The sequence below is a fragment of the Pollachius pollachius genome (assembly GCF_949987615.1).
Source record: "Pollachius pollachius genome assembly, chromosome: 5".
Classification (NCBI taxonomy): domain Eukaryota; kingdom Metazoa; phylum Chordata; class Actinopteri; order Gadiformes; family Gadidae; genus Pollachius; species Pollachius pollachius.
The window spans coordinates 3350020-3377381 of NC_136938.1; the positions used below are offsets into that span (position 1 = coordinate 3350020).

General features: G+C 42.0%; 1 protein-coding gene and 1 long non-coding RNA gene across 6 annotated transcripts in view; both read right to left on the minus strand.

Annotated features, from left to right (window-relative positions):
• The window catches only part of LOC307076037 (semaphorin-7A-like), a 39995-nt gene extending 18153 nt beyond the window's left edge, over positions 1–21842 (minus strand). For 2 of the 4 annotated variants that reach the window (XM_079736867.1, XM_079736868.1), the window contains exons 1-5: positions 18786–19009; positions 18125–18317; positions 16618–16733; positions 15517–15668; positions 15160–15230 (exon numbers count right to left, since the gene is read on the minus strand). In XM_079736867.1, the coding sequence (XP_079592993.1) occupies positions 15160–15230; positions 15517–15668; positions 16618–16733; positions 18125–18317; positions 18786–18920 (667 nt within the window). In that variant the 5' untranslated portion in view covers positions 18921–19009. Of the gene's footprint in view, positions 1–15159; positions 15231–15516; positions 15669–16617; positions 16734–18124; positions 18318–18785; positions 19010–19354; positions 19572–21418; positions 21574–21787 lie in introns of those variants that run through there. The other 2 variants (XM_079736869.1, XM_079736870.1) reach the window with 2 other exon arrangements.
• LOC307076285 lies at positions 6582–9699 on the minus strand. 2 transcript variants are annotated; one of them, XR_013811893.1, is made up of 5 exons: positions 9073–9699; positions 8084–8953; positions 7732–7980; positions 7351–7621; positions 6582–7026 (listed from the first exon to the last, which is right to left on the minus strand). It is a non-coding gene; the product is annotated as an uncharacterized lncRNA (long non-coding RNA). The 2 variants fall into 2 exon arrangements; XR_013811894.1 differs by having other exon boundaries at positions 8084–9699.
• Positions 21843–27362: the final 5520 nt, after the last annotated feature.

Below are 27362 nucleotides of genomic sequence, written 5' to 3' on the forward strand. Positions count from 1 at the left end.
TATAAGGAGACCTAGAGAACAAATACTAACATCACTAACACTAAAAGGCCCGTATAAGGAGACCTAAAATACTAAAAGGTAATAATAATCAAAATAAATAAATAAATAGATAATAATATTTTTATTAATAAGAATAATAATAAAAACAAGAACGAGGTGAGCCCGCGCGACGTGGAATAGGCAGGAAGAGACGATGGTATATGCGGTAGCGGACGGACAGATACATTGACCGACGTAGACAGGGATAGAAAGTATGGAGGACTAAAAGTGCCAAAATTAAATAAATAAATACACCATTAAATAAATAAATACACCATTAAATAATTCCTTAAATGTGTCATTAATTAATTACAATTGGAATTAAATACATAAATGTTTTATTAAATGTGTCATTAATTCATTAATTAAATACTATTTAATTAATTTACATTAACATTTCATGATTTACATTTACATTTCATGATTAACATTTACATTTCAGGATTTACATTTACATTTCATGATCCTGTGTTGCAGTGCTTCATGAAATGTCAAACTGTCAAACTCGCCCATCAAAGTTGGTAGGCGGATCCTAACGCCTGATTGGTTACCCTGCGCATCAAGTCAAGGCAAATCAATTCCAGATAATGCATTGACGCAGAGCGAGTGAACACATTCGGTTTACAAAATGTCTAAAAGCTGCCCGGAGCTGCTGCGAGAAGCCGCTAATTTAATAGAAGAGGCTCTGAGCAGAACTCCTCCGGCTCCGACGGCTCAGTCACAGCAGACACCTGCTGCTCCATTACGTACACCCGTCTAAGGTAAGCTAAGTAATTTCATGTTAGCCGGGTGTGCTACTAATCACAGCAAGGGCTAGCTAAATTTGCTTCTTGTGTAATACGTTCGTTGTTAATGGTGGGAGCATAAAACTAGTTCGCTAATCGGCTAAATAGTGTGAGCTGATTTTTGGCGGGAGCGTGTCCATGTTCCCCGGGTCCTATGTTCCCCGGGTCCTATGTTCCCCGCTTTGTATGAGACAGGGGAACATATGACCCTTTTTTTTAAAAAAAGGGTCCTATGTTCCCCGCTTTTCCCAAAAAGGGTCCTATGTTCCCCGATATGTATGTGACCGGGGAACATAGGACCCTTTTTCTGAAAAAGGGTTCTATGTTCCCCAGTTGCGGCGGGGAACATAGGACCCTTTTTTCTGAAAAAGGGTCCTATGTTCCCCTGTCTGGAAGACAGGGGAACCATTACTGGACCATTACTTCCACCATTACTGGAAGAGGACGTCTGGTTACGGGAAACCCATTTGATACCTGTTCCACTGTTAAATAGCGGCCCAAATTGGTGGGCGCTATCCTGGTAATTTCTCTGCACAATTTGATTAGCTAAACATTTGTTTAGCCAATTCATGTAAAACTATGAGGGTTTTGATTGACCCGACCCTATATTTCCCTATCCTCGAGCCGGGTCGGGCCGGGCCTTTGATCGAGCGTTTGTGTTTTTTTTTAATCATTGCTTTATTGGCCTAATCTGAGGAGAAATCTATGCCATAAACAGAAATATTATAGGCCTTTATTGCACGGGTCTTCTCAATGCCGTGGAACGCTCCGTTCACTTGCATGGGTAGTGGTCCGGTAACTTCAACCCCAGCGTCTTCGGTTGCTAAGCGACGTCAACGTCTTTGGCGGACTATTTCACTGCTGATCAACACTACGAATGCTGGTAACAAATAATTTGTAAAAAGACACACCATGTGAAGTTATTTTTTCGTTTTGGCAAGTAGCTGTGGATTGTGTAATAAGCGGGATAATGTATAGAACGTCGCCGGTCATTATCGAAAATAAGCCCCTTCAGGGCGAAGCAAGACACCTCCGCTGCACGTCGGTGTCCTGTTCGCCCTGTCGGGGATTATTTTCCCAATGATGACCGGCGTTCTAGATTCATTATTCCTTACATATATATTTAGCAGAGTAGGCCTACGTAACTAATGTGTACAAAGTTACACATGTATTAAAAAAATGTCGGGTTGAAATCGGGCTCGGGCTCATAATATTACATAATACAGAACGTGCTCGGGTCTATTTGGGCTATAGAACCCCCTAGCTCCGGTGTAGCATCCCAAGATAGAAGTTGAGGCTGCTTTAGCTGTCTGGTGACCATTTTTATCTATGTTGCAGCTGAGGTAGCAAGGCTCTTTGCGCCGTATAACGGCGGAGCCAGAAGAAATATCACGAGACGACCAGCTCAAGTCCAAGTGAGTCGAAGAAGCTATACACACACTGTGTGTTGTTTGGCTGACCACAAGGCGGATAAAGTCCCAAGCGTACAGCTTAAAGCGGACCTTCATACTTCAGGACTTGGAGAGCACAAAGTGACATTTTCAGGTCAGTGCGAAACTAGGCATTTACCAAAACCAAAATAAGTTTGTACTGTCCGGCTCGTTGAAATGATTTGCAGTTCTACTCAGCATTTCTTTTTATAGTTATAAATATTTCCTGTTCATATTTGACTCAAACTTAATTGATTTTCATAGTGTGAATAATAGTTATCACAGGCTTATTTGAGTCAATATGAGTTATGATTTTTTTTTTTTCTCCAGGGAATGACAGCGATCCCATGGTCATAACAAACAAGTTGATGGAAGTATTTCCGAAGCTCCAAGAAGGGGGAGGCTTCGAATTTTTAAAAATTGCAGGATCCACACGGAGTCGAAATCTGGCATTGCTTCAGTGTCCCAGCACTGGATACACGCTTGCCTATCTAAAGGATCCAGCTTCGATGATTGGACAGGCTACAATCTTCATTCGTCCGCTTCAACAGGATCTACCCTTCGATTGTGTACATACATTTACAGAGACCTAGTTCAAAACATAATCAAAACAAAGCTTACTGGTGACTTTCAATCATTAATTAAACGCTATTTGTTGTTGTTAGGAGAGCTCAAGTTCTGCCTCTGGTCAAGTCATCCCCTGCATCACCTGTCAGAAGGAGGTTCCCTTTTCAGAGATGAAGCTGCACAGATTGAGCTGCAATGGGTATGTACTTCCTAAAGCAATGCAAGGGTCGCATATTAATTTTTCTTTGGGAAAATGTCTCTCTTAAGAGTCTTGTGCACACAAATAAGGGAGTATGACCATAATTTAAATTTTGTTAACTTCAAGGACACCCATGCAGGAATCAGAGAAAGAACAAGAGGGAGGCCAAAGTGATAGTGAGACCGTCAGTGACAGTGTTCCAGTGAGGCCTGGAACATCAGCTGAAAGTGCAGAAGTGCCAGCAGTGATGGTCAACGAGGAGCTGGATAGTAAAGAAGCAGACAGCGGTTTGTGTCATCACAATAGGGTTGCTATAACTGAGCAACTGAAACAAAGTCAATAGAAAAATAACACGATATAATTAGATAAGATAATACAGTTACAGACAATTAACCTCTTAAACCCGAGCGCCCCCGGGGGCGGGGGCAGCTGCACCAACGTGTGCTGTAAACAGCTGTAAACAGCACCACCATGCTCCAACATGTCCATGTTGCATACCCACGTAACGGGAAGAAGCTCGGCTAAAGCCCATGATAACCATTTTTACCTAAACAAAACACAATTCTAACAACAAGCAACTAAATGAGCCCGTAGCAAAACACGCAAAACGTGCATGCGCGCATACTGGCCGTCGCCGATTTCGCTACTCCATGCCACCCACACAAACTATAGGTCATATGAAAGCTGAGGCTCCACAAATTCCAATGATATCACTCCCATCACTCTACGACGAAAACTCACCGAACTAGCAACCAAAGAAGAGCAAAATAAACAAAACAAATCAAAAACGTTATACAGTGTGATACTTTTGAATGGCGAATGGTGTTTTTTTTACATGGATTCGGGTCCCTCGATTTGACGTTCCCTCGACTCTATTGGCTCTTACGGTTCGATAGAGGTGTCAATCATCCAAATTGACCAATGCATACCCACGATATCTTGGGTATATCCAGCCTTGGCATGACAGCCCTTAGTGTTTATAGTTAGTTAGTTATGGTTGTTCAAAGTTGCTGCCAGCGTGTTTATATATATATATATATATATATCTTTATCCCTAGTGATTGTAGTTTTTAGCTGTGTTTTTACCTTTGATTTTACAGTTTGGTTTTATTATATGTATTTCCCAAATATATCTGCTCCAGTTGGAGTCAAACTTCATTTCGATTGTATGGTTTACTTTGACTGGAAAAATGTATAGAGCCCTGGGTGAATTTTCAAAACAAGTCAAAAATGTTGAATTTGGAAGGAATGAATACCTATAGTGATATGTCAGTGAAATAAAATTAGATTTACAGTCTGGTACCTTAGAAAGGTCAAATGGTGCCCAAAAGTGCCCAAATGGCACCATTTAGTCCGCCTGGACCTACCTGTACTAAAACCTCTCTAAAATCACTTTATTAGCATTTATCCTGGAACAGGGTACTCATTAGATGTTGTTATATGTTTCCCTAAAGGTTCTGGGCTACTATCCCATAGTTTCAAGGTGGTATTCACTCTAAGTAATGTGTTTTCTCTAGGCGAAAATTTAAAATTGACATTTCTTACTATGTTCTAGCAGAATTTACTCTGACACAGTAACATCTATATTGATTCTGACACTTCTGCAGTCCCCTCACAGGTGTTACCTTCTTTTTGAAACCAACTTTATTCATATAGCCCTTGTAGTTGTGGAGGCATACTCTATTCATTTTGGGCATGTCATTTCGGGCAGGAGGCCTGTGAAATAGGCCTAGGGCTTAACAGGTTAATAACATGCAACTGGGTTATATTTTCTAACTGTTCCTATATTTAAATTTTGTTCAGAATGCTGTTTTGCTGTTGTCTTGGATGTCTCTCTGGAATAGATAACATTATTGTTGTTGTTTGTTTAGAATGGAAGCTTATTGAAGAACCGTCTCAAGCTGCCAAAGTTTTCAAAGAGAATCTGCTGAAGGAACATGCATCTGGGACACCACTTCGAATGAAGATGGATGTAAGGGACTCTGAAGAGGACAGGGAACGGGAACTTCTCTTGTTCTATAAACAGCAGCAAGAATGGACATGTCCACTTCATTGTACTCTTGTTGGTAAGTAATATAAAGTTTGTAAAATAAATGTATAAGTAAAGTTTATACCACTCAAGTATCTTATATGGAATCGGAGATGGCTACATAACAAACTTCTACTCCATGCAGTGAGTTCCTGCTGGTTAAGTCACATAATTCATTGCTGTAGTTGTTGAAATTATAGTTATAATTATAAGTGTTGTAAACTCTGGCTTGTTATGTTATCACTGGCAGAGATGGAAAAGGCCAAATTTCAGTGGTGAAATTCATGCTATGAATACTTAATGATATTTAGTCTTTGCCTATTGTCATGTTAGTTCTTCAAAACCACCATTTAATGTATATACAGTTTTAAAAAATCACACTACAGTAAATTGAGAGCAGCTTAACAACACATGTCTGGTTATGTGAATTTGCTTTTTGATAATCTACTTTAAAAAGGTGATACAGTCAAGAGTTCACCACTGTTAACTTCTTTCATTTACAGTTTTTAAACATTCGCAATAGACACAAGTTGCTGAAATTTAGAAAGTGGAATTCCCCCTTTTATCCATTAGTTATGTCTTAAGCAGAACATTTTTGTCAAGTGTGCATGAAGCACCGCATATTCTCAATCACAGGCAAACTGGGACTGTAGACAGGACAACTAGCACTCTTTAACTTGTCATCCAGGTAGAATGTGATTTGTTGCAAAATGAAGGGAAAATACACATGTAAATAGTGGCATACATTATTTTAAAATGTGTAAATGTCTTGTAAAGGGTTGCTATATTCTGTACTAGAGTTTGAATGGATTTTATAAAGCACTTTATTGTGCTTTTATGAACATTTTCCCTACTATGCCAACTTTTGTAAAATTTGGGTTGAGGATTTGGACTGTAATATGGGTCGGTTCTGTCTCTTAGGTCATTGGGAGGACCATGCGCCAGATCAAACAGTTGAGAAAGGGACTGAAAGATGTGATGGTATGGCCCCTGCTGACATCTAGGCCAGATGTTGTCCCACTTATTTTCCCCAAAATGGCTGAAATGCAGTTCACACCCCAGGTAAGTCAGTAATTTAGTTATATTTGTCACTTTACTTGATGAATTTACATGTATTTTCAATGACTGAGCTGGTTATTTTTCCTTTTACCAAGAATGTGATCTGCATATTCCTTCACCAAAATAAATTCTCCCTTTTAAAATAATTACAATTTGTGTATTCTTTAAGATGCTCCTACAAAAAATCACATGGCCAGTTGAGGACAGTGATGATGAAGACTTTGACTTAGAGTCCACGTGCCGCGTCACTGGCTTTCTAAGGTTGTTCATTGAAACAGGTATAAACACCTTATTTGGCTAATGCATTGCTCTCTTTACAAATGCTTCTATGTCTCATGGATAGATGTGATCAATTAGAACTAAATGTCTTGAATCCATTTTATGACTTTTAGCTTCATCAGGTACCCTGGCCCAGCTGTTGACATTCTGGGTTGGCTGGGAGATGCTTCCTCCCAAACTGAGAGTGGAGATTTCTGGGGGAACCCTTCCTACGTCCTCCACATGCTTCGAAACACTAAAGCTGCCAGCTCATTTCAAAACCTACATGGATTTTGAGGAAGCACTTGTCTCTGCCATAAATAGTGCACAGACTGGATTTGGACTTGTTTAATTTTTTCAGACAGATGTCATTGAATGCACTGTTAAGTAGGTCAGGTCAATTGACACAAGTTCAGTGTCTTTGAAAACTAATAAACAAATAAAACACTGGGTTGGACATCAGTCTGCTATGATTCTTGATAAAACTTGCACAGTCTCTACGTATAATCTAAGTGCATCAGTTAAAGAAACTCCTGGAGCTGGCAAAATGGCAACCTCTTCATCTGAGAGCTCACGGGCCAGCTGAACCTCAGGGACTGACACAGTGCCTCCATGAAGACTGTGAGGTCCGTTCCAGTCGATCCCATACTCTTCAGGAACCTGAATGGAGGACAAGCATGATCAATCTTGTACTTAAAACTAGTTTGACATGTCATTACACAAGGTAGTTAAGATTGTTATTTTTGGTCACCAAGTCGGTGAGAAATTAAATGTTGCCTATTCAATTGTTTTGTAAAATAATACAGTTGTGCATAGTATGCACCATAAAAATTACAGCTCAGAGGTTGATCTTTGAAAGCTCAGGAGACTGAAGAAACTATAACCTATGTTTCATTTAAAGTAGCACGTTTAGCACAATATCTTGTCCCATTATTCCTTTTGGGAAACAGACAGTGAAGTGTTCAAAGTTGATTGTTCTTTAACCTCAGTAGGATCCTCCATAGGGCCTTGCTCTCTGTATCTTCTCCAGAGTTGCTGTGGCGACTGATTCCTTTCAGTTCTAAGACCATGAAAGTTCCAAGCATCTCGGAAAGAGTCGAGGCTTTGCTGAATTAGTGGAAGGAAGATCCGGTGCAGTGCGAAAAGATGGACTTCATTGTCTGGATTCAGTGTTCCCTGATCTTGCAATGAAGTGAAAATCTGATAGAAGAGGTCCAGGGCATGTTCATAAACATCTCTCCACATCCTCTCTATTCTGTGTTTAGGATAAAATTGACAAATTGTTAATTTACGTGACATATGCTAAAGAAGTACATTAAACTGGTACGTTTGTTTTGTGAGCCTAGTTGTCAAACATTTATTTACCGCTGATTGTGGACACTTCTGCCTGTGATGTGTGAATTCCTGTCGGTACCTCTGCTTCTGATCATGAATTCTGCTACATCTGCATTCTCCCCCCCTTTATCAGACCGTACCCTTGAGGGCAGCCCATACTGCTCGGCAGTGGCAATAAAGCTCTGTAAGACCGTCTGAGCACGATTATCGCCAGCCACAGTCAGGTAGACCACTAAACGACTGAATCCATCCACCCCACCATGGACAACAAATCTCCACCTGTCAGCCAATTGTGAACACATGAAAAATAACAACTTTATTGTAAAGCAATTCTAATGAAACATCTAGAAAGATGCATTGTTTATCTACTTATATCACTGACCTGATGAGCTTATGGTGGCCATCTATATGCCACAAAGAGTTTGGGCCAGGAACAGAATACTGTCGTCGTCTTAATACACGCAGCCTTAGACGTCTCATGTAGACTCCCTCTTCATCGACTCTGCGTAAAGACTCTTGCAGTCTTGAGACTGAGGGGAGGAAAATAAAACGAATAACCACACACTCACTGGCTACTTATTTTGAGGAAATAGTGGTGTCATAATGAAAGACATGACGTGTGTATTTTCTATTTTGGATTTTTGAATGATTTTTTGTTGAAGAAGACTCATTCCCCCTGGGTTGTATGCAGTAAGCGAGGTGTGTTTATTTACGTTGCATGTCATGTTAATTAGGTTTGTTGTCCCGTTGTCATGGCGACCACTGCGGTCCAAAGGAAGTCCGGTTTTCGCTACGGCTAGGATACTTGTTACAACTGTATTTGTGTTATCGCTCCTCCAGTGATAAGCCAGGTCTTGATTTTAAATACAGGGCTTTAATGATCGTCAACCCGTGAGAACCAGGTCAAAGAAAGAAGATATAAATTAACAAAAAATAATGCTGTATGAATGTCTAATAAAGCTTGCGTCATAACATAAATACAACTAATCATCTGACACTGGAGGTCTGCAGCCAGACCCCTCGCAACGTCTTTCCATAAGCGGACTTCCTTCACCTTTCAAAGAGCAGAGCTCTGTATTAAAAATAAATGTAAATAATGCTCATATTAATATACTAACTTGGAACACGCACACCTCTTGCATTCAGATGACCGCGCAATAGCTTGTAGCCGGTGTTTGGATGTCTTCTGTGAATTTCACTTACAATACGGTCTAACTCCTCATCACTCACAGCTGAATAGAGGTCTGTCTTTCTGCACAAACAAAATATCAACATCAAGTAATGTTACTTTAAACATAATATCCTTTCTGAGTGGATGAGACCAGCAATCCCTAAACTGAATTAAAAAAATGAAAAAAAAAGTGTAAATACCTTAAACCGTTTTGTTTCATGCGCCTCCTGATGGTCCTCTTTGACACTCCGAACATCGCTGCAATTTGACCCGCGGGTAAGCCACTAAGAACTTGATGCTCCAGAACTGCACTCGGTATGTCAAACGCCAAACGCCCCGGTCCCTGTGTGTGTTGGGCCTGATGCTCCCTGGTACCAGAGAAGCGGTGGACTACTTCTTCTAAATTTGCAGTCACTCTATAATCAATATCTTGGTCAGAAAGTGCGGAAATAACTCCAAGAACTTCAATAAATTCCTCTGCTTTACTCGCTACATGCTCTGGGTCAGCAGGTCCTGCTTCCACATCCTCTGCTAAATCTAAAACGTCTCTCACCAACTCCCTAGAAAGTTCATGAAGATCCTCCATCATCATCATCTTCTTCTTCTTCTTCACACTCTAGATAAAATTTAAGTTCAAATCAGTTTGACAGTTTAACAATTCCTCTTCTTCTTCTGCATTACCGCCACCTACTGGTATGGAGTGCTCCATTTTCTTTATCCAAGCACTCTACTTCAGACCAAAGCAATGGATCAGACTCGATTAGCGTTAGCCCCACCCACCGATTTTGATGGGCGAGTGTGACAGTTTTACATTTCATGAAGCACTGAAACACAGGATCATGAAATGTAAATGTAAATCATGAAATGTAAATGTAAATCATGAAATGTAAATGTCAATTAATTAAATAGTATTTAATTCCAATTTTAATGAATTAATGACACATTTAATAAAACATTTATGTATTTAATTCCAATTTTAATTAATTAATGACACATTTAAGGAATTATTTAATGGTGTATTTATTTATTTAATGGTGTATTTATTTATTTAATTTTGGCACTTTTAGTCCTCCATATTGTATGTACGCCCTTTTGTTCTGATTCTCTTGGGAAGAGGAGTTGGAGGATTGTTTAAGGGCACTTTCTGAAAGGAAGCTGTTGTTTTATATTTGTCTTCAGCGGCAAATAATAAATGGACGTCGGATTTCCCGAGTCCGGACTGAGATCCTGGGTCACGTCTTTCCTCAAGAAAAACACACAACGCAGATTCAGCCGGTCACGTATAGGCTATACCAGTGGTCATCAACCTTTTTAAGCCCAAGATCTCTGACCTCGACCTGTGTGAAAGGCAAGATCTACCTATTGAAGCTTTGAGAAAAAACAGACAGCGCAGAATGTATTTCCAATTAAAGGGCTTTTATTAAGTCTAATTGTATGAATTACATGTAATTCTTTGCTCAGATTTTTTGAAAACAAAAAATAAGGCCATGTGCCCTATTTCCCATTTATAATATTGTATAACTGTACAAGAACACACACATAACACAGCAAACACATCACAACAAAGAGGAAAAAATCTACACACTTGCAGTGGACAGATATTGAAGTGTAATTAGCTGTTTTGCTTACCCAATAACCACATGGAAGTTAACAAATGTATGATTCACATTTTAGAAAGTGGAACTGTAATGTGTATTGATTCTCTGTGCAATTAGGTAAGCGCCATGTCCCATCTAAAGCAGAATCACTTCACAACGCCATCTAAAGGCAAAACTCTTGCAGTCATGTTACTCAAATTAGTGTGATGGCTGTGACTGAATACTGTCAGTGAGTGCCTTGAAGTCCGGCTCATAGCTACAGACAGCCAGCCTGAGACAGTCAGTGAGGTGTCGGTCTGTAAGGCAGCTCCTGTACTTTGATTTGATTATTTTCATTTGTGAAAACGCCATTTCACAAAGATAAGTAGATCCAAAGTAGGCACTCACCCTTAGTGCACATGCAGTGAGGAGAGGATACTTCTCTTTGCTGACCAGTCCCCAAAAGTCACTGTCCCTTGATCTGGTTTTCAGCTCTATGTCATTTTGCAAATCAACCATCTCCATGTCAACTCCACTTGGAAAAGCAAATACCTGCTGGAATCTGTCTGCTACCTGTTCTATATCTATGGGCAGAAATGGGTTTGAGAGGAATGCAACAATATCGTCCATGACCTCTAACTCAACAAAACGCAGCTTGAACTCAGTTGTCACTTTGTCCAGCTGGGCACAGTACTGCTCTGGGTTAAAAACCTCCTTGTTTTTGATGGCGTGTGACATTTTCTCCAGGTTGGGGAAGTGGGTCAGCCTCATGTTCTTTAGGTGTGTGGTCCAAACACCCAGCTTGGCCTTGAAACCATTCACTGCGCTAATCATGTGGGGCAGGTGTCTGTCCTTTCCCTGCAGCTCGTTGTTGAGTATGTTAAGTTTTGCCGTTAGGTCTGTTAAAAACCCCAGATCCAGTAGCCAGGCATCATCGGACAGTTCCTCGTGCTCCTCGTTCCTTGTTGACAAAAAAGTCTTTATCTCAGGCAGCAAGTCAACAAATCGCTGCAACACTTTGCCGCGACTCAACCACCGGACTTCAGCATGGAGAAGCAGGTCTCCATATGCGGCATCAAGCTCATCCAATAACGCCTTGAATAAGCGGTGCTGAAGCGCTTTTGCTCTAATCGAGTTTATCAGTTTGACCACCAGTGTCATGACATGGGAAAAGTCCAAGACTTTCCCAACCAAGGCATGTTGATGGATAACACAGTGATAATCCATGAATGCGGGAAATTTGGGGTCATTACGGCACAGTGCTATGAAACCTGCCCGCACACCTCGCATTGCCGGGGCCCCATCAGTAGTAATGGCAACTAGTTTATTAATGGGGATGCCGTTTTCGTCGATATACTTTTTTCCTGGTAAATATCCTCACCTCTCGTTCTCTCCTTTAAGTGCAAAAGAGTAAGGAAGTCCTCATTGGTTGTAGAATCCTGGAAAGCCATTCTGACGAACACAACAAGCTGGGCTGTGTTCATTACATCCAGGGATTCATCGAACTGTAGAGAAAAATATTCACAGCGGGACAATACTTGTCGATCCACGTCCTCTGACAGTGATTCGACCCTCCTTGTCACTGTCGCAGGGCCAAGCGGTACACCACGAAGTGCAGTTCTAATGTCGTCTTTGTTTTTGAAGTCGTTGAAAACTGTCTCTGTGGTGATGGCCATCGCTTCTTTGATTAGATCTCCATCTGTAAAAGGTTTCTTGTGTTTAGCTAGCAGGTGGCTAATGCGAAGGGATGCTTCAGTAGCAGCCTTTTTTGCGTAGCGGGTTTTGTGAAAAGCGATTGCTGGGCCTTCAACCCCGATTTCAGCTCCTCAATTTTTCTTCTTCTTGCACGGATTGCGCTCTTTGGGGGGTAGCTGTCTTTGAATTTCGAGTGGTTGGTGTTGTGGTGCCGTTCCACGTTTCCTCTTTTGGACAGTGCTTGCGTTTGGTGGCATAACATGCAAACACACTTGTCTTTCACCAAAGTAAAAATAAACTCCTCTTCCCATTCTGAATGGAAGTTGTACGTTTTCGTCTTCTTTCGTGGAGCCTCCGCGATGCTAGCTGTCACCAGAGAGCCGTAATCGTAGCAACAGGCCAATATTGCCGTTCGCGCCCCACCGCCCCCTTGTTTTACCTCATTGGTCACTTAAATCAGACAATGTTAAATGCAGACACCGTTAAATGCAGAAAAAAAAAGTCGGCCTCCAGGGAGGGAGAGAGATGTGCTTGCAAAACGTATTATGAAAATGTATCATGCATAATATAGGATATTGTGTATTTATTTTTCTATTATCTTCGGGATCTACATGGAAAGCCTCAAAGATCGACCAGTCGATTGCGATCGACGGGTTGGCGACCAATGGGCTATACCTTAATGACAATAATGTGTTATCGATATTTAACATAGCCTATTGAGGATAAATTTCAGTTAAATGTAAATTATCCGAGAGGTAGCCTAAATAAATCACAAAAAATATGTTGAGAACGAACCTATTTGCAATATGTTCAATAAGACGTAATCAGGGACAAAATACGTTAAATGAAACGTTCCCCAAAAGGGTAATATGCCTTAATGACAATAATGTGTTATATGTTCACATTTAACATATCTGGGATTTGTTTCAACCCAAAATAATCCTAGAGGTAAATAAATGGCAAAAAATAGGCTGAGAACGACCGTGTTTGCGATATGTTCAATAAAACGTAATCACGGACAAATGTGATTTGTCTGTGAATTAAGGGCTTTCTTAAAAGAGTACAGATCTGATAATTTGCACTGTTAATGGTATCCACCTAATGATAGCCGTATGGTAGTTATACAATAACAAAATGGTCACATAGGCAAGACGAGACTGTGGACGTTTGGTTTTTCTATGAAATTGTGGGAAAAGTAAAACTTTTTAGAGCATAAGACCAGGGTGAAAAAGATGCATCTGATTTTAGAGATTAATATGATTAAAGAATTTTGAGTCCAGGTAAATAGGTAAATAGCGCATAGGTGCAGTACCACAATTTGGGTTTATGGGTAGTGGGGGGCATTGATATCCACCTAATTATAGTCGTATGTCTTTTTATTCTATAACAAAATGGTCATATAAGAAAAATGGGCTAACTGCTCCAACTTTATTGGCCAATATTTCTCAAATGAAACTAAATAAAACAAATTTTGTTCGATGATTTTTGTGAGGCTTGGTCTAAAGATTTTATGTGACGACTTTGGTGAATTTTTGATTATTTTTGTAGCCTGTGAATCTTTTTATGATGTTTTGCTTTAATATGAAATTGCGGGAAAAGTAAACATTTTTGGGGCAAAAGACCAGAACAGGGTTTTATAAATGTATCTGATTCTGGAGATTAATATTCTGAAAGAATTTTGAGTCCAGGTCAATCTGGTGAGGAGAAATAAGCCAATAGCGCCACCTTTGGGTGCAGTACCACAAATTTGGGTTTATGGGTAGTGGGGGTTATTGGTAACCATACCTGAAAATTTCAAGAGTTTTCGACTTACGGTATAGGCTGCAGTATGACTTTTACAGGTAGACCACAAACTGAATACTATCCCCCGGTATTGTGTATCTTCAAATACACAATACACAGAGGGCATAGTTTGATGTTCTGTGTAGGGGCGTTAGTTTTAAATGTTTACTACTGTAAGACTTTAAGAGTTTATATTTGTGGTTTTATGGGAGAAATTAACTATTACTTTTTATATTAACTATGAGCAAGGGCGTAGGAACCGAGGGGGGACGGAGGGGACGTGTCCCCTCAAATATCGGAGACAGCCGCATTTGTCCCACCTAAAGATTATACCGGATCTGTCAGGTTTCCGATATGTGTCCCCCCCAATGTTAAACTCATTCCTACGCCCCTGACTATGAGTATTATCAGGCCTATATATCATATAGATACATTAATAGTGGAAAGCAGCAAAATCACCTCTGAATTCATAGGACAGCCTCACACGGCGCCAGAGAGTCTGGGGCCGAGGCGTACTGACGTCCACCTAATGTTTAGATTAACTGCGGATGATGACCACATACTTAAAGAAATGTATGGCTGACCGTCCTTACCATAAAAGGAGATCTTATGTGCATGTTGTGGGCGGTCATACCATATGGAGTATAGCTTTGAATGTGGAAATAAAAAGGCCGGGATCGGATGACCCGGCACTGTCTTTGCAAACCTCACTCGGCTTCGCTGTTGCTTCAAAACAACGCACAGTCCTATGTAGAGCTATGGCTGAATGGAACTCCCTTCCAGATCATATCTCAAATATCCAGAACAAAGCTAGTTTCAAACAACAAGTGAAGCGACACCTCATGGCTGTTTGCACTGAATCCTATGTATTACTGAATTTTACTTTTATTTACTTTTTACTTTAATTGTTTTGGTTGTTTGTTTTGTGTGCTGATGGTTTAGATATCCATTCTTGTTCTTTTATCTGTTGTCTTGTATGTTGATTTATTTTATTGTTATATATTATGTGTGGACCCCAGGAAGAGTAGCTGATGTCTTCTGCATCAGCTAATGGGGATCCGAATGAAAAAAAAATTAATTAAATACTAGTATGGTTTCATGCGTCTGCCTCAGTGTGGGTCTGTCTCAGTTTGTTTGCTTGAAGGAACATTTAAGTACTTTTGAATATTCATCCATATTGGATGGAATTTGAACGGTATGTAATGACGATAAATAAGAATCTTCGAGAGTCACCTGGTACTTTCTGTCCTGTCCCGGACGGGCACACAGAGTGATTCCCTCCCTCCACATCCTGCAGTGTCTCCCTGGAAGACACAAAGGTTTAAAGTTCTGTTAGACGCCAAACTACCATTACTGGAGTGTGTGTAGGCCTACTTTGATGTAGGGTCGGGTGTTACGGAAACAGGTAGTGGTTTCAGAACAAGATGCAAACCTTTGCATTCTCCGATGCAGGTGAACTTTTCAGAGAAGCTTGCACATCCTCTCTTACCTCACAGCCGAGGTAGGTAGAGAGAGAGAGAGAGAGAGAGAGAGAGAGAGAGAGAGAGAGAGAGACCCATGAATATATACCAGGCTCACAATAAGAGTCACCTTGTAGCAGGAACACATGCTGAGCTGGTCCGGTCCCAGCCGCAGTAGGGGTCACTGGCCAACACGCAGTCCTCACAGCGCGGCCCGTACCGGTCACACTGCTGCACCTCCACCTGCACCACCTCCCTGGACGAGCTCACATACAGCTTCCTCTGAGGCGGAGCAAACACAGACCATCGTTACAACTCCTCAGAGTGATGAGCGGCCAAGATGGCGACCCTACGACCCCTCAGACATCTGGGATCCTAAACAAAGCTCCTGTAGGGAATGGAAAAATAGACCATATTTTGAGTCCTGATTCAAATGATGAGTGTTGAGGTTTGTTCCAGACCTGTGGAGCGTAAACAGTGCAGCTGCTTCCCCTGGCGTGGTCGGTACCTATGGAACAGTGAGCAGGACTCTCCTGGGCTCAACACACGAACACACCAGAGATGTGTTTTTAGTTTTGTACGGTTTGAACTAAATTATCAAGAAACAAGAAGTCTGTAGGATCAATAGGTTGATTAGTGAAGCTCCAGTTTGGCGCTCCTTTTTCCCCTCAACGCATATCTCGTCCAATATCCACAAAAATAATCCACCGGACCACGACGTGAAGTTTAAAAGGTTTACTTGGCAAAAGCAAAATACAAAAATCCTTTTCCACAATGAGGTTATGATTAGAGGTAAGAGATAGAAAGAGAGAAAGAGCGAGAGAGGAGAGAGAGAGAGTGGTCAAAAACTGTGTGGCTCCATGCTCCATCCTGGCTGTCTGTTACAGGTAGTTAACACAATTAAGTTCCTCTCACACTTCAAAATAAAGTAACTAAATGTGCGCATACACCAAGAATAATGCAAGTGAATTTCAAAATAAAATTCAATATATTCGAAATTACCAAACCTGACTATTATATTATTTCACTTATGAAAATCCAAACGTTATCATAAAATATGAAATTAAATAAAGCAAACAGGCATTTAGGCTCCTACAAAGTCGTTGACCTTAACACTGTGGAGGATGCTGGCCTGTTCTCTCTCTGTGTTCTCTCACAGTTCGCTCTCTGTTCTCTCTCTGTGTTCCTTAACCGGGTCGCCCTGGAGGATGATCTCCAGTGTGTTCCTCACCTCAACCCCCTGCAGCATCATGTCCACGACGTGTGTTCTGTCGCTGAACGGGCTGTACTCAGCGATGATGAACGCCCCGCTCTTGCGCTCCAGAACCTTGTGGATCTTGCCGCTCTCTGTGGGAAGGGAGAACCCGGGGTTGGGGAAAATGTGAACATGGGTAGTATGTATAGGAGAGGTAAGAGGGCTGTCATCTCAAACTCCAGCCGTCACCACAGGATGCCGTGCCTACGTTGAGGTCGAGCGTCAAGGCCCCGACCTAGCATCGCCCCAGTGCAGCGCGGGGCGGAGGAATCAAACTATTTCAACTCTGATCCCGGGTAGGGCTGGGCGATTAATCCAATTTTGATCGCGATTTCGATTTTTGGGTCAAACGATCACAAAACTAATATAATCGAGTTTTTGATATATATATATACTTTCTTTTTTCATTAAATGTTTTATAGAAAGTGCAGAACAGCTGGTGTCTGCTCAACAACAGAGAAACACTGTTCAACCTAACAATAAGTCAGTGTTTGTACAATGACAACAACACCCTACTGCTGTGCTGATGTTGTTCTCTGGAACACGCCATTGTTATTAGCAAGGAAATAATGAGCTGGCACTAGTTTGGACGTCATATGTAACCAGATCAGCCAGATTAACTAGTTTATTATCAACGCTCCCGGCGACACACACACGCACGCACGCACACACACACACACACACACACACACACACACACACACACACACACACACACACACACACACACACACACACACACACACACACACACACACACACACACACACACACACGCACACACACACAACCACACATACAGGCTCCAGCCGTCACCACAGGATGCCGTGCCTACGTTGAGGTCGAGCGTCAAGGCCTTGACCTAGCAACGCCCCAGTGCAGCGCGGGGTGGAGGAATCAAACTATTTCAACTTTGACCCCGGTTAGGGCTGGGAGATTAATCCAATTTTGATCGCGATTTCGATTTTAGGGTCAAACGATCACAAAACTAATATAATCGAGTTTTCGATATATATATATATATATATTTTCTTTTATCATTAAATGTTTTATAGAAAGTGCAGAACAGCTGGTGTCTGCTCAACAGCAGAGAAACACTGTTCAACCTAACAATAAGTCAGTGTTTGTACAATGACAACAACACCCTACTGCTGTGCTGACGTTGTTCTCTGGAACACGCCATTGTTATTAGAGAGGAAATACTGAGCTGGCACTACTTTGGACGTCATATGTAACCAGATCAGCCAGATTAAATAGTTTATTATCAACGCTCTCGGCGACACACACACGCACACACACACACACACACACACACACACACACACACACACACACACACACACACACACACACACACACACACACACACACACACACACATACAACCACAAACACACAACCACACATACAGACACATTTAACACAGACTCTCACACAGACACACACAGACACACACTCAAACAAGCACACACACACTGCTCACCCAGTGAGAGATACAGGACTACGTGATGGCCCCCCCACTGGTTGGTAACGGCATGCAGGCGTATGTGTGTGTAGTGGTGGTTGCTGACCAGCAGGGAGGCGCTCATCGGGAACACCCGGTCGTCCATCTCGGGGTGACTCTGCACGAAGCTCAGCCTCAGCAGCTCAATCTGCTGTCCCCTGAACGGGGTGCACTGAAGCGACAGAGTTACAATTCAGGTGGGTCGGAGCACCAGGGTTAGTGTTTAAACCTCAGTGTCCTGAGTCTACCTGTAGGCATCGTCCAGGAACTTAGCTAACCCTTACCCCTACCTAAGAGGGAGGGCTAAGCTAGCTAGGATAAGACGCTAGACATTGCTTAGTACTATTTTTAAGTGCAAGGACGTACAACATACAATAAGTGCCTACATTAAGTGCGTACATTGAGGTACATCTAATTCATTAAACAACGATAACCATAGCCTATTGAATGTCGAGCCTTGAAGCCTGGTTTCCCCGATCCCGGGCCCGTAGCCGGCACTACAGCCTTGCAGGGTGACCCTTCTGTCAGGCATTTGTTTTGAAAGCCTTTGCAGTGGCCACAGAGGTTAAACTTTCACTATGGTCCGTAGTTAATATCGGTTAATGGTTATTCAACAGAACCGTTTTGTTGTGACACTTACTGCGCCCGGCCTTGGGTCGGGGAGCTCCCCCTTGTTTCCCTTGAAGGAGGAGGTTTCAAAGACCTTGCGGATGGCGTCTATGGAAAATACGCACACGGCACTCATGTTCCTACAGAGGAGGGAAGCCAACAGCATGTCGGTCAAAAGGGCGGCGTTTAGCAACACAATCTCGTAAGCTCTGACGCCTCAATAGAGAAAGACTGAGGAAGAATATATTTCCTCATGTCAACAGGAAGTTAAAACAAACTGTGCCTGAGTCAAATGTTCAAGCCCTGGTTTTCTTCAGCAGAACAATAGATCCCTCCCTCTCTACCTTTCTCTCTTCCTCTGCCTCTCCTACTCTCTCCATATCTCCCTCTCTATCTTCCTCTGCCTCTCTTACTCTCTCCATATCTCCCTCTCTATCTTCCTCTGCCTCTCTTACTCTCTCCATCTCTCCCTCTCTATCTTCCTCTGCCTCTCTTACTCTCTCCATGTCTCCCACTCTATCTTTCTCTGCCTCACTTACTCTATCAATCTCTCCCTCACTATCTTTCTCTGACTCTCTCCATCCCTCCCTATTTCTTTACCTTTCTTTCCCTGTCTTGCATCAATACTCGCTGTCTCAACCTGCTTACCACTCGTTCCAGAAGAGCCCGTAGACTCTGTCACCGTCCTCCTGGTGATAGAAGGCCACGCCCACCAGCTCCGGGAAGTGCTGTTGGCTGGCTTTGTCCCCGCAGAAGAGCCAGGCTTTTAACTTGGACGTCCACTGGTACTGCAGTTTGGTTTTGGGACCACCCTTGTCTTCTTGGGGGGCAGAAACAGGCGTTATTACAACATTTTGATATGGCGATATATATGTATATAAATACCAATAATGATTAAAGCATTTTCGAATTCCAATCGGATAATTATACCTCACAGCGCCCTGTTGCCATCACAGGAACCAAGAATAAACACGCTGACCTTTATATTCAGTATGACTAGACGTATTCATAAGGTTACAGGCTGTATTCTGATAAAACAAGGCGAAATGAGGGTGGTTCATGGCCGCTGATTTTACATGTGGCTAATACAGGGATTCTTGGCCGACTTTGTCTTTAATGCTAACCCAAAACTTGGTGCCCTCAATTAAAGATTGTCTCATTTTCTTATTACACGCTATATAATCATATTATAATTATTTAGCTATAATATAATTAGGCCATGCAGCCTTTATTTTCTGTTGTTATATCAATATAAATTCATACTGAGGGTATGACACTATGTCGTACTCTCACCCACCCCCCATTGAATTGAGGTCTAGATTCATTTTCGTTACTATGAGCAAAATAGTCTCCCAATTTAAACACATCAGTTTAAATGTCACTCAGTCCAGCATGAGAAAAATCAGAGAAACGCTCTCATTCAAAATGCGCCAGTTTAAATATCGTTCCATGTAGCTCAACAAAAGTCGGACAATCGTGCTCTAGGTGCCATCAGGACTGCTCTCCTGTAAGCGAGCGCTTCTCTCTGGCGACGCGGGGGTAGACGGTTGGGGTGGATGTAGATTCTCTGGACCAGGGGTCGGCAACTAAGTTTGGCCTCGGGCCAATTTTTTTTCCAGCCAATATGTGGCGGCCCAGAACATTACCAAAGGCTAGTTCAAGGAATTTATTAATGAAAGTGCATCTGGAACTGCGACGCAGGCCCGTCAGCTGGCTTAGTAATATGCCTACCAAGCACTAGATGACTCTTAAAAGACGTACATATAAACAAGTGTATGCCCTAATCACGTAAATGTCATGCCTGATCAAGTTGGGTAGAGGTGTTACTGCACTGTGTCCACAGAGACAACACAGCGATATCATTATGAGCATTTCTAACTGGAGAGAGGGTGAACTGGCGGGCCGCCAGTTGCCGACCCCTGCTCTAGACCTCAGTTTTCGCCGGAGCTCTCGTGAGAAAGGTCTTTTGGCCTAGACATATTGTGGCTTTCTTGGCTCTGGCGAAACGTGCTCACGTTTTTTATCTTGCACACATTGGCCATCACTTCCTTTTTCCACATATTTCTGGTACTGTGTCTGGTTTAGGGTGAGAGTAGGCCTCTTCTACGTGGAATATCTAAACCACATGGTGATAAACTGCATGCTACGTTAAAGGTGCAGTAACTGATATTTATGTCTTAAAATAAGTCTCAAATAGCTATGTATTTAACTCAAATAGCTATATATTCAAACGGCCATCCCTAGTGTTACTAGTCCCTTCGCTCTGCAGTAAACACAATATTTTGTTTTTGGAATCTCATTCTGAATTTGTCCAATCATGGAAAAGATCTCCATAAAAGAGGCGGTCCTCCCACTGAAAACCGTTCCAATACAGCAGGTTTTCAGTGTTGACTGACAACACTGGAACAGGCAAAGCTCCAAAGTCACAAACAAAACACGTCTCACAAAGCGACCGGGGTCATGATGTGGGGAGGAGGGAGGGGAACGCTGCCTGAATAAATGACCACATCGCTATCAGCGCCATTCAGTGGAAACATGGGCGGATATACATCAAAACAGACGTCTAAACTGATGCATGAAGCAGGGACCTGTGGTTCTGGCCATGCAGAGTCACTCTGCAAACCCGGCCTATTCAAATTGACTATGCAAACTATGCAAACTCACCATACAAACTTGGGCCACGAAGGGCAGCCACACGTCGCTCTCCAGAGCACCAGCCGTGTTCTTCTCTTTAAAGAAGGCATACAGTTTGTCCTGCGTCCGGTTTGTACCCTCAATGGGGACCAAGCCCAGGTAATGGGGCTCTACCAGGAGCGGAGCTAAGACAGAACAAATGTAACGTCAACATGCTTGTGTGCCTTGGGACACGTGTGTGAAGATCAATGTTTGTCATGTGGGTTAAACATGGATGCCACTCCTGAACCCATGATGTCAGCTATTTGCATTTGCCTCTATAAAAATATGGTTAAGCTAATCTTGTCATGTGAGTTATCATTCCTCTGAACTAAGAGGATAGAGAGACAGACTGTTTACCATTATCGGACGTGGTGGGTCTGACCCGGTTCGAACCAAACTTGTAGATCCCAATGGAGTTCTCTGTGCTGGACTGATTGACGTAGAGCACATCACTCCCTGGTGCCTCTGAAATATGAAAAGCACATGAACAGAATATGAGATCATACATAGAGGACGGAAGTGGTGGGCTTGGTTTTGGCAGAAGAGGTAATTAAAGGGCTCACGTCCTCTGGGGATAAAAATAAGTAAATTAGCTAGTGAACAACCTCTTGTGCTGTGGCAATGTACCTCCTTGTTTTTTCTGTTTTCATTTACACGTGTTCATGAAAGACATTGGAAATCGATGCTAAAGGTGAGAGTGTAACGAGTGCTTCCTGGACAAAATCTGTTTTCATTGATGCCTATTGTGAGTTTATCCACATTTGGCAGCAGGTTGTGTCATTTGAGGTCAGTGCAGAGCCATCTGGCCAGGTTCTCCCAGCCCACTCAGACTTGAGATGAACACATTTAACATAAATGACAGAAGAACCGGTATGACTGGGAGATAACTTCCCCTAAGGTTATAGAAAGACATGTGATCCTCCACATCACTGCAGAGTAGGGCTGGGCGATATGGGCCAAAATGAATATCTCGATATTTTTTTACTATATCTCGATACACGATATATATCTCGATATATTTTGAATCTCCTCTAGAGCACATCATAAATGCTCGATTCAACCATGTCTGGCATAATGTTACTACATGTTATAATAATTCGAGTATTCCTGAAACATAAGTCTGCATGTAGATTACATGAAACAACATATTGTTTAAACTCATTAGTGCTTTCTATTGGAAGAATTTAGAATTTGCACATAAGAAAAGGAAAATCCCAGCAAGTTAGATTTACCAACACAGCATTTATTCAAACCGTTAATTATTTTCGAGCAAAAACAGAGCTCAAAGCCGTTTTTTGCTCCACATCTTCCTTTCGGTAGCCAAACCACTGCCAGACGACGGATCCTGTACTATTCTTTTTTGAAACCAAATCCTCCGTTTCCATCATCTTTTCGGTAGATGAGTGACCGGTTGCTGTTCTCACTCACCGGTCGCGTGTGTGACGTCACACACGCGACCGTCACACGCGCGTAGAATCCTAGAATCTCGCGGGGGGAGTGAGTGTGTTTAATGCATATGAGTCTGTGAGGCAGAGAGCCACAGGAAAGAGTGAGAGAAGGGAACACAACGAGGGCGCGGCGGCGGCAAAAAAAGAAACATGACGTGCCAATTTGTATTCGATGTTCGCGACAGGGGCATTTTATACATAGCCTGGAGAACATCTCGCGATACATCGCATATATTCGATACATCGCCCAGCCCTACTGCAGAGCCGCACAGCTCAGCAATAGGTTAACTGAGAATCTGCGACACTGATCCCTGAAAGGTTGGGTGATGGATTCGTTAACCTGAAGGTTCAGATAAAATCCACCCGCTGGTGTGTCCCGTCGCCTCCTACTTTGTCCCGTACAGTAACACGGCCAAAGCCGATATGGGAAGCGTCGAATCACTGAGTTTGCAGACGATTTCGTCGTGGTGTTTCTGCTCAGCAGCGGGTACTGCTGGGTACTTCTGCCTCTCAGGATAATAAAGATATGACATCTTTTACCCCAGCCCCAGGCTTATTATACAGCCAGCCAGACACAGGATGGGTATGCGGGCACACCGAGGGACATTATTTGGGTGATAAATATAATGATTAATGATACCATTAATAAAGAAATTCTGTGACTCAATTATTTAAAGTTTGACATTCCACTGTCGGCAGCAGAGTCAGTATTAACTTCATGCCTCACACAGCCTTCTTCCTGTGTGCAGGCTGTGAAGTATTTAAGTACTGAATTGAATTCTTGTAGCTTAAAATGTATTCACTGAAATCAATATCTTATTGAAGACCTTGTAGACTGCATGAGAGACTACAAGACCCAGTACCACGATGAACCCCAGTCAAACTAAAAACGACCTAAAGGCTCTGCAATGAAGAGCGAGGCTCAGACTAAAGGGCTCTTTCTGGTCCCACGTTCACGCACACAAGGGGGTTGCGGACCCCTTACGTCCTTGCGGACCCTCCTTGTGTCAACCGCAAGGGCCTGACGTTCGCCTCCCAAAAATTGTAACCTTCCGTTAAGGCGACGCAGCAGCAAGGGCCTTGATTGGCCCGCTCACTAAAACCCGACACAGAACCAAAACAGGTTCACGACTGCGTTGAAACTCTGCGTGGTCCTTGCGTTGTGTAACCCAGGTTAACTGACCTAAAGAAATGGCAAGTTGAAAATATATTTATAAATAATATATATTATAATATATATATATATATATATATATATATATATATATATATATATATATATATATATATATATATATATATATATATATATATATATATATATATATATATATATATTTAGTGTAATACCACTTTTTGCGAGTGCAGCCGTAGTCAACCAATCAGAGCGAAGTAGCGCCACTTGCGAGTGATTGGGCGAGCGAGCGGAAGAAAGAGAGGAACGACTACGAGGCAGTTTTCTGCGGGTAAAAACTAGCGACACAGACAGAAAGCGAAGTAGGAAGAGAATAGAATGAAGAGAATAGAATAAAGAGTTAAAAGAGGTTAGAGAAAAGAGGAAACAAAGCAAGGTTTTGGGGAGCATTGGGCCTCACTTTTCGTTTTGTTTTTGGATTGTTTCACGGGACTCGGGTTATTCGTTGGAGGACTCGGTGAGTTAAACCGTGTAAAATGATATATCAGTTGTTCATGTTTTCTGTACTTGTAAGCTCAACAATGGGAATGTAATTCTTTTCATTTGTGGAGGCTACTGTGTGTTTTAGTTTACAGTAAGCAACACGAGGCTAAGCATGATCAAGTTCAATGAAAGTGAACGGCGCCGCCATTTTAGGTGCGGTCCGCCGTGGTTTGCAGTGTAAATTGTATGTTATTGTATGAAACGTATGTTATTACACAGTTCTTAATTTCGGTATAATGCATGTGAACTAAAGGATATTTTTGTATATTGTCTGTTGGAATACAGGCCGGGTTTTTTTTATGAGGAGGAGATCGTGTGGTGGAACCGAGAAAAGAACAAGATGGCGAGCTACCTGTAAAAGACATCTTTGAGCCGTAGCATTTCATGCTGCAGGACCACCCTCCTGTCCACCATAATGCTGGTGTAGTTTCTTTTTTTACATATTTGATTTATTCTTTTTTTTGGTTTATATGGTTTATATGCCGAAATGTGTATATGTGATATCTCTGATGTATGGATTCACCATTTTATTTCTACATAAATGAACCACAGTTCAAAATTACGTATCAGTCTTGGTGTGTCATAATTCATTTAGTCACATACTGCTCCTAAAAAAACACTAGAATCTAGCCCTAGTTACATGTAAATATATGCAGTGCTACACGTTGCGTGAACGTGGGACCATAATCAGCCCTTTAAGGCTCACCGATAAAGAGCGAGGGCTCCCCGGTCCGGAGGCGGTACTCCCTGATGGTGCTGCTGATTCCCTCTAGACTCTTTGGGGCCATGCACGCTGCAGATGGTGACAAATCCTGAAATTAAATAGAGATACATAGATAGAGATCCAGTGTGGCAATAATGTAAGATCTTTTCAAAGTCATTGATTTTTTTCCTTTGTCGATATTATGGGATATGTTATCCAAAAGAAAGAACATCATTAGCATGCATGATTATGGGATTAAACGGATAAAAGGTCCATCAAAGTGGTGTCAGTCATCGTAATGGAGCCTCAGTTAGCAAACAGGTCGATTCCTCCTCTTCTGGTGGAAAACCAAGAACAATTCCCATACCAAATTCAACAAAAAACAAATATCTTGACTTGCATTTGACTAATTTGATTTATGTATGCAAAAGTGACTTGCCAAGCAGGATTACCATGAAACATGTAACATGAATACATATTATGTGTTCCCAGGCTTGTGTTTTGTAATAATTCAGATGGAGGTGGGTATGATGCAGCACGTCGTCATGGTTTCACTGGTCTCACACAGAAACACCTGGTTCTCCTTCCCCTTCAGTTTGTGCAGCACTGTGATGTTGTACGCACAGGACTGAAGGAGAAACGAGGGACATTTTAGGGGTGTTACGATACACGTATTTGTACCCAGGGCTCTCAAGTTTTGAACTGAGATTTTGTCGATGGGGGGGGGGGGGGGGTTAGCAGAATGATTGCGGCTCTTTGCAGAAAGAGCCGCAATCATGTCTTGTTGTGCGGTTGGTTGCACAAACCGTTTTAATAAGACTGATTATCCCATTTATTCTACTTCTTGCTTGCCAACATAATAAAACAACTCAAATACTTTAATAATTATGCTTTTTCTTATTCGTATTGCATGCTTATTAAATGTATAATCTTTTTGATTTCATCTCCCTCAAAAAGTAGTCTCCTTTAATCACGATCGATCAAACATGTTTTTGACACCTCGAAGGGCTTTATCCCGCTTATACCATGGTCACTTGCCAAAGAAAAGAAATTAAGATCATTCATTTATATTTTCATGCGTTTTACAATCCAAATATAAAGTTTTTCACATAAATAGGACGGACCGTAGCTACGACATGGCAATGGGAGGTATTCTAGTCCGCTGAGCTATGAGCCAGAGAGCTAACGTTATGGATTGTACATATTTACAGTGGCGCCGGAATGATTTCATCGGTGGGGGGATTTCAAATGCGCGTGCATGTGTGGAACAGCGCGTGACACCTCATCATCCTTAAGCCGGCCACACACTGGAGCCGAAGTGCCACGGTGCGCATTTCATGCGCGTCAATTGCCGCAACTAGCACCAATAGGAAGCGGCGTGCTGTGGCACCGTTGTAATCCAAATAATGTGTTGTCACCGCAAAGTAAACACTGAATCATCATAATAACCTTCTTCATTGTCATCATCGACATCATAATCCTCATCAACGCAATCATCATTATAGATGGCTTTTAAAGGATTTCTATGCAAATTTTGGTGTTTCGATCACCGTTTACTGATTCGATACTTCAAAATTCGCATAAGAGCAGGGGGATGGCAACGCAGCTATTGGCTGAATCGTTGAGAACGTTTTAGACTCAATCAATATAAGGTCGCGGGGAGACGAAGCTCTGTTCGTTTGTATAGTAACAATATTAGGCCAAAACATTACTACGAAACGAAGTAGTTCATTAGTACAGGCTAAAAAAAAAAAAAAAATTCTTTTCAAAGAAAAGTGGGGTGGCAATTGGCCCCGCGGCGTCAAAGGCTCATATATTTATAATTCGAAATTCGTCCCAGCCTTTATACCACAGATACTCTAGGGCATTGGTTCTCAAAGTGCGGCCCGCAGACACATTCCTGGCGGCCCGCAATGACATACAGATTTTTTTATTTATTTTTTAACAAAAATAAATGAATATAAAGAGAAAAGTCGACTCTCTCTAGCTTTCAATTAAATCCTGTTACATTTGTTAGTTTTAATCCGACTGTTCATTACTTTGAAAGGATGAACCTGTGATTTGGACATCACTTGACCTCACTCCCAGAGGTCCACGGTGCAA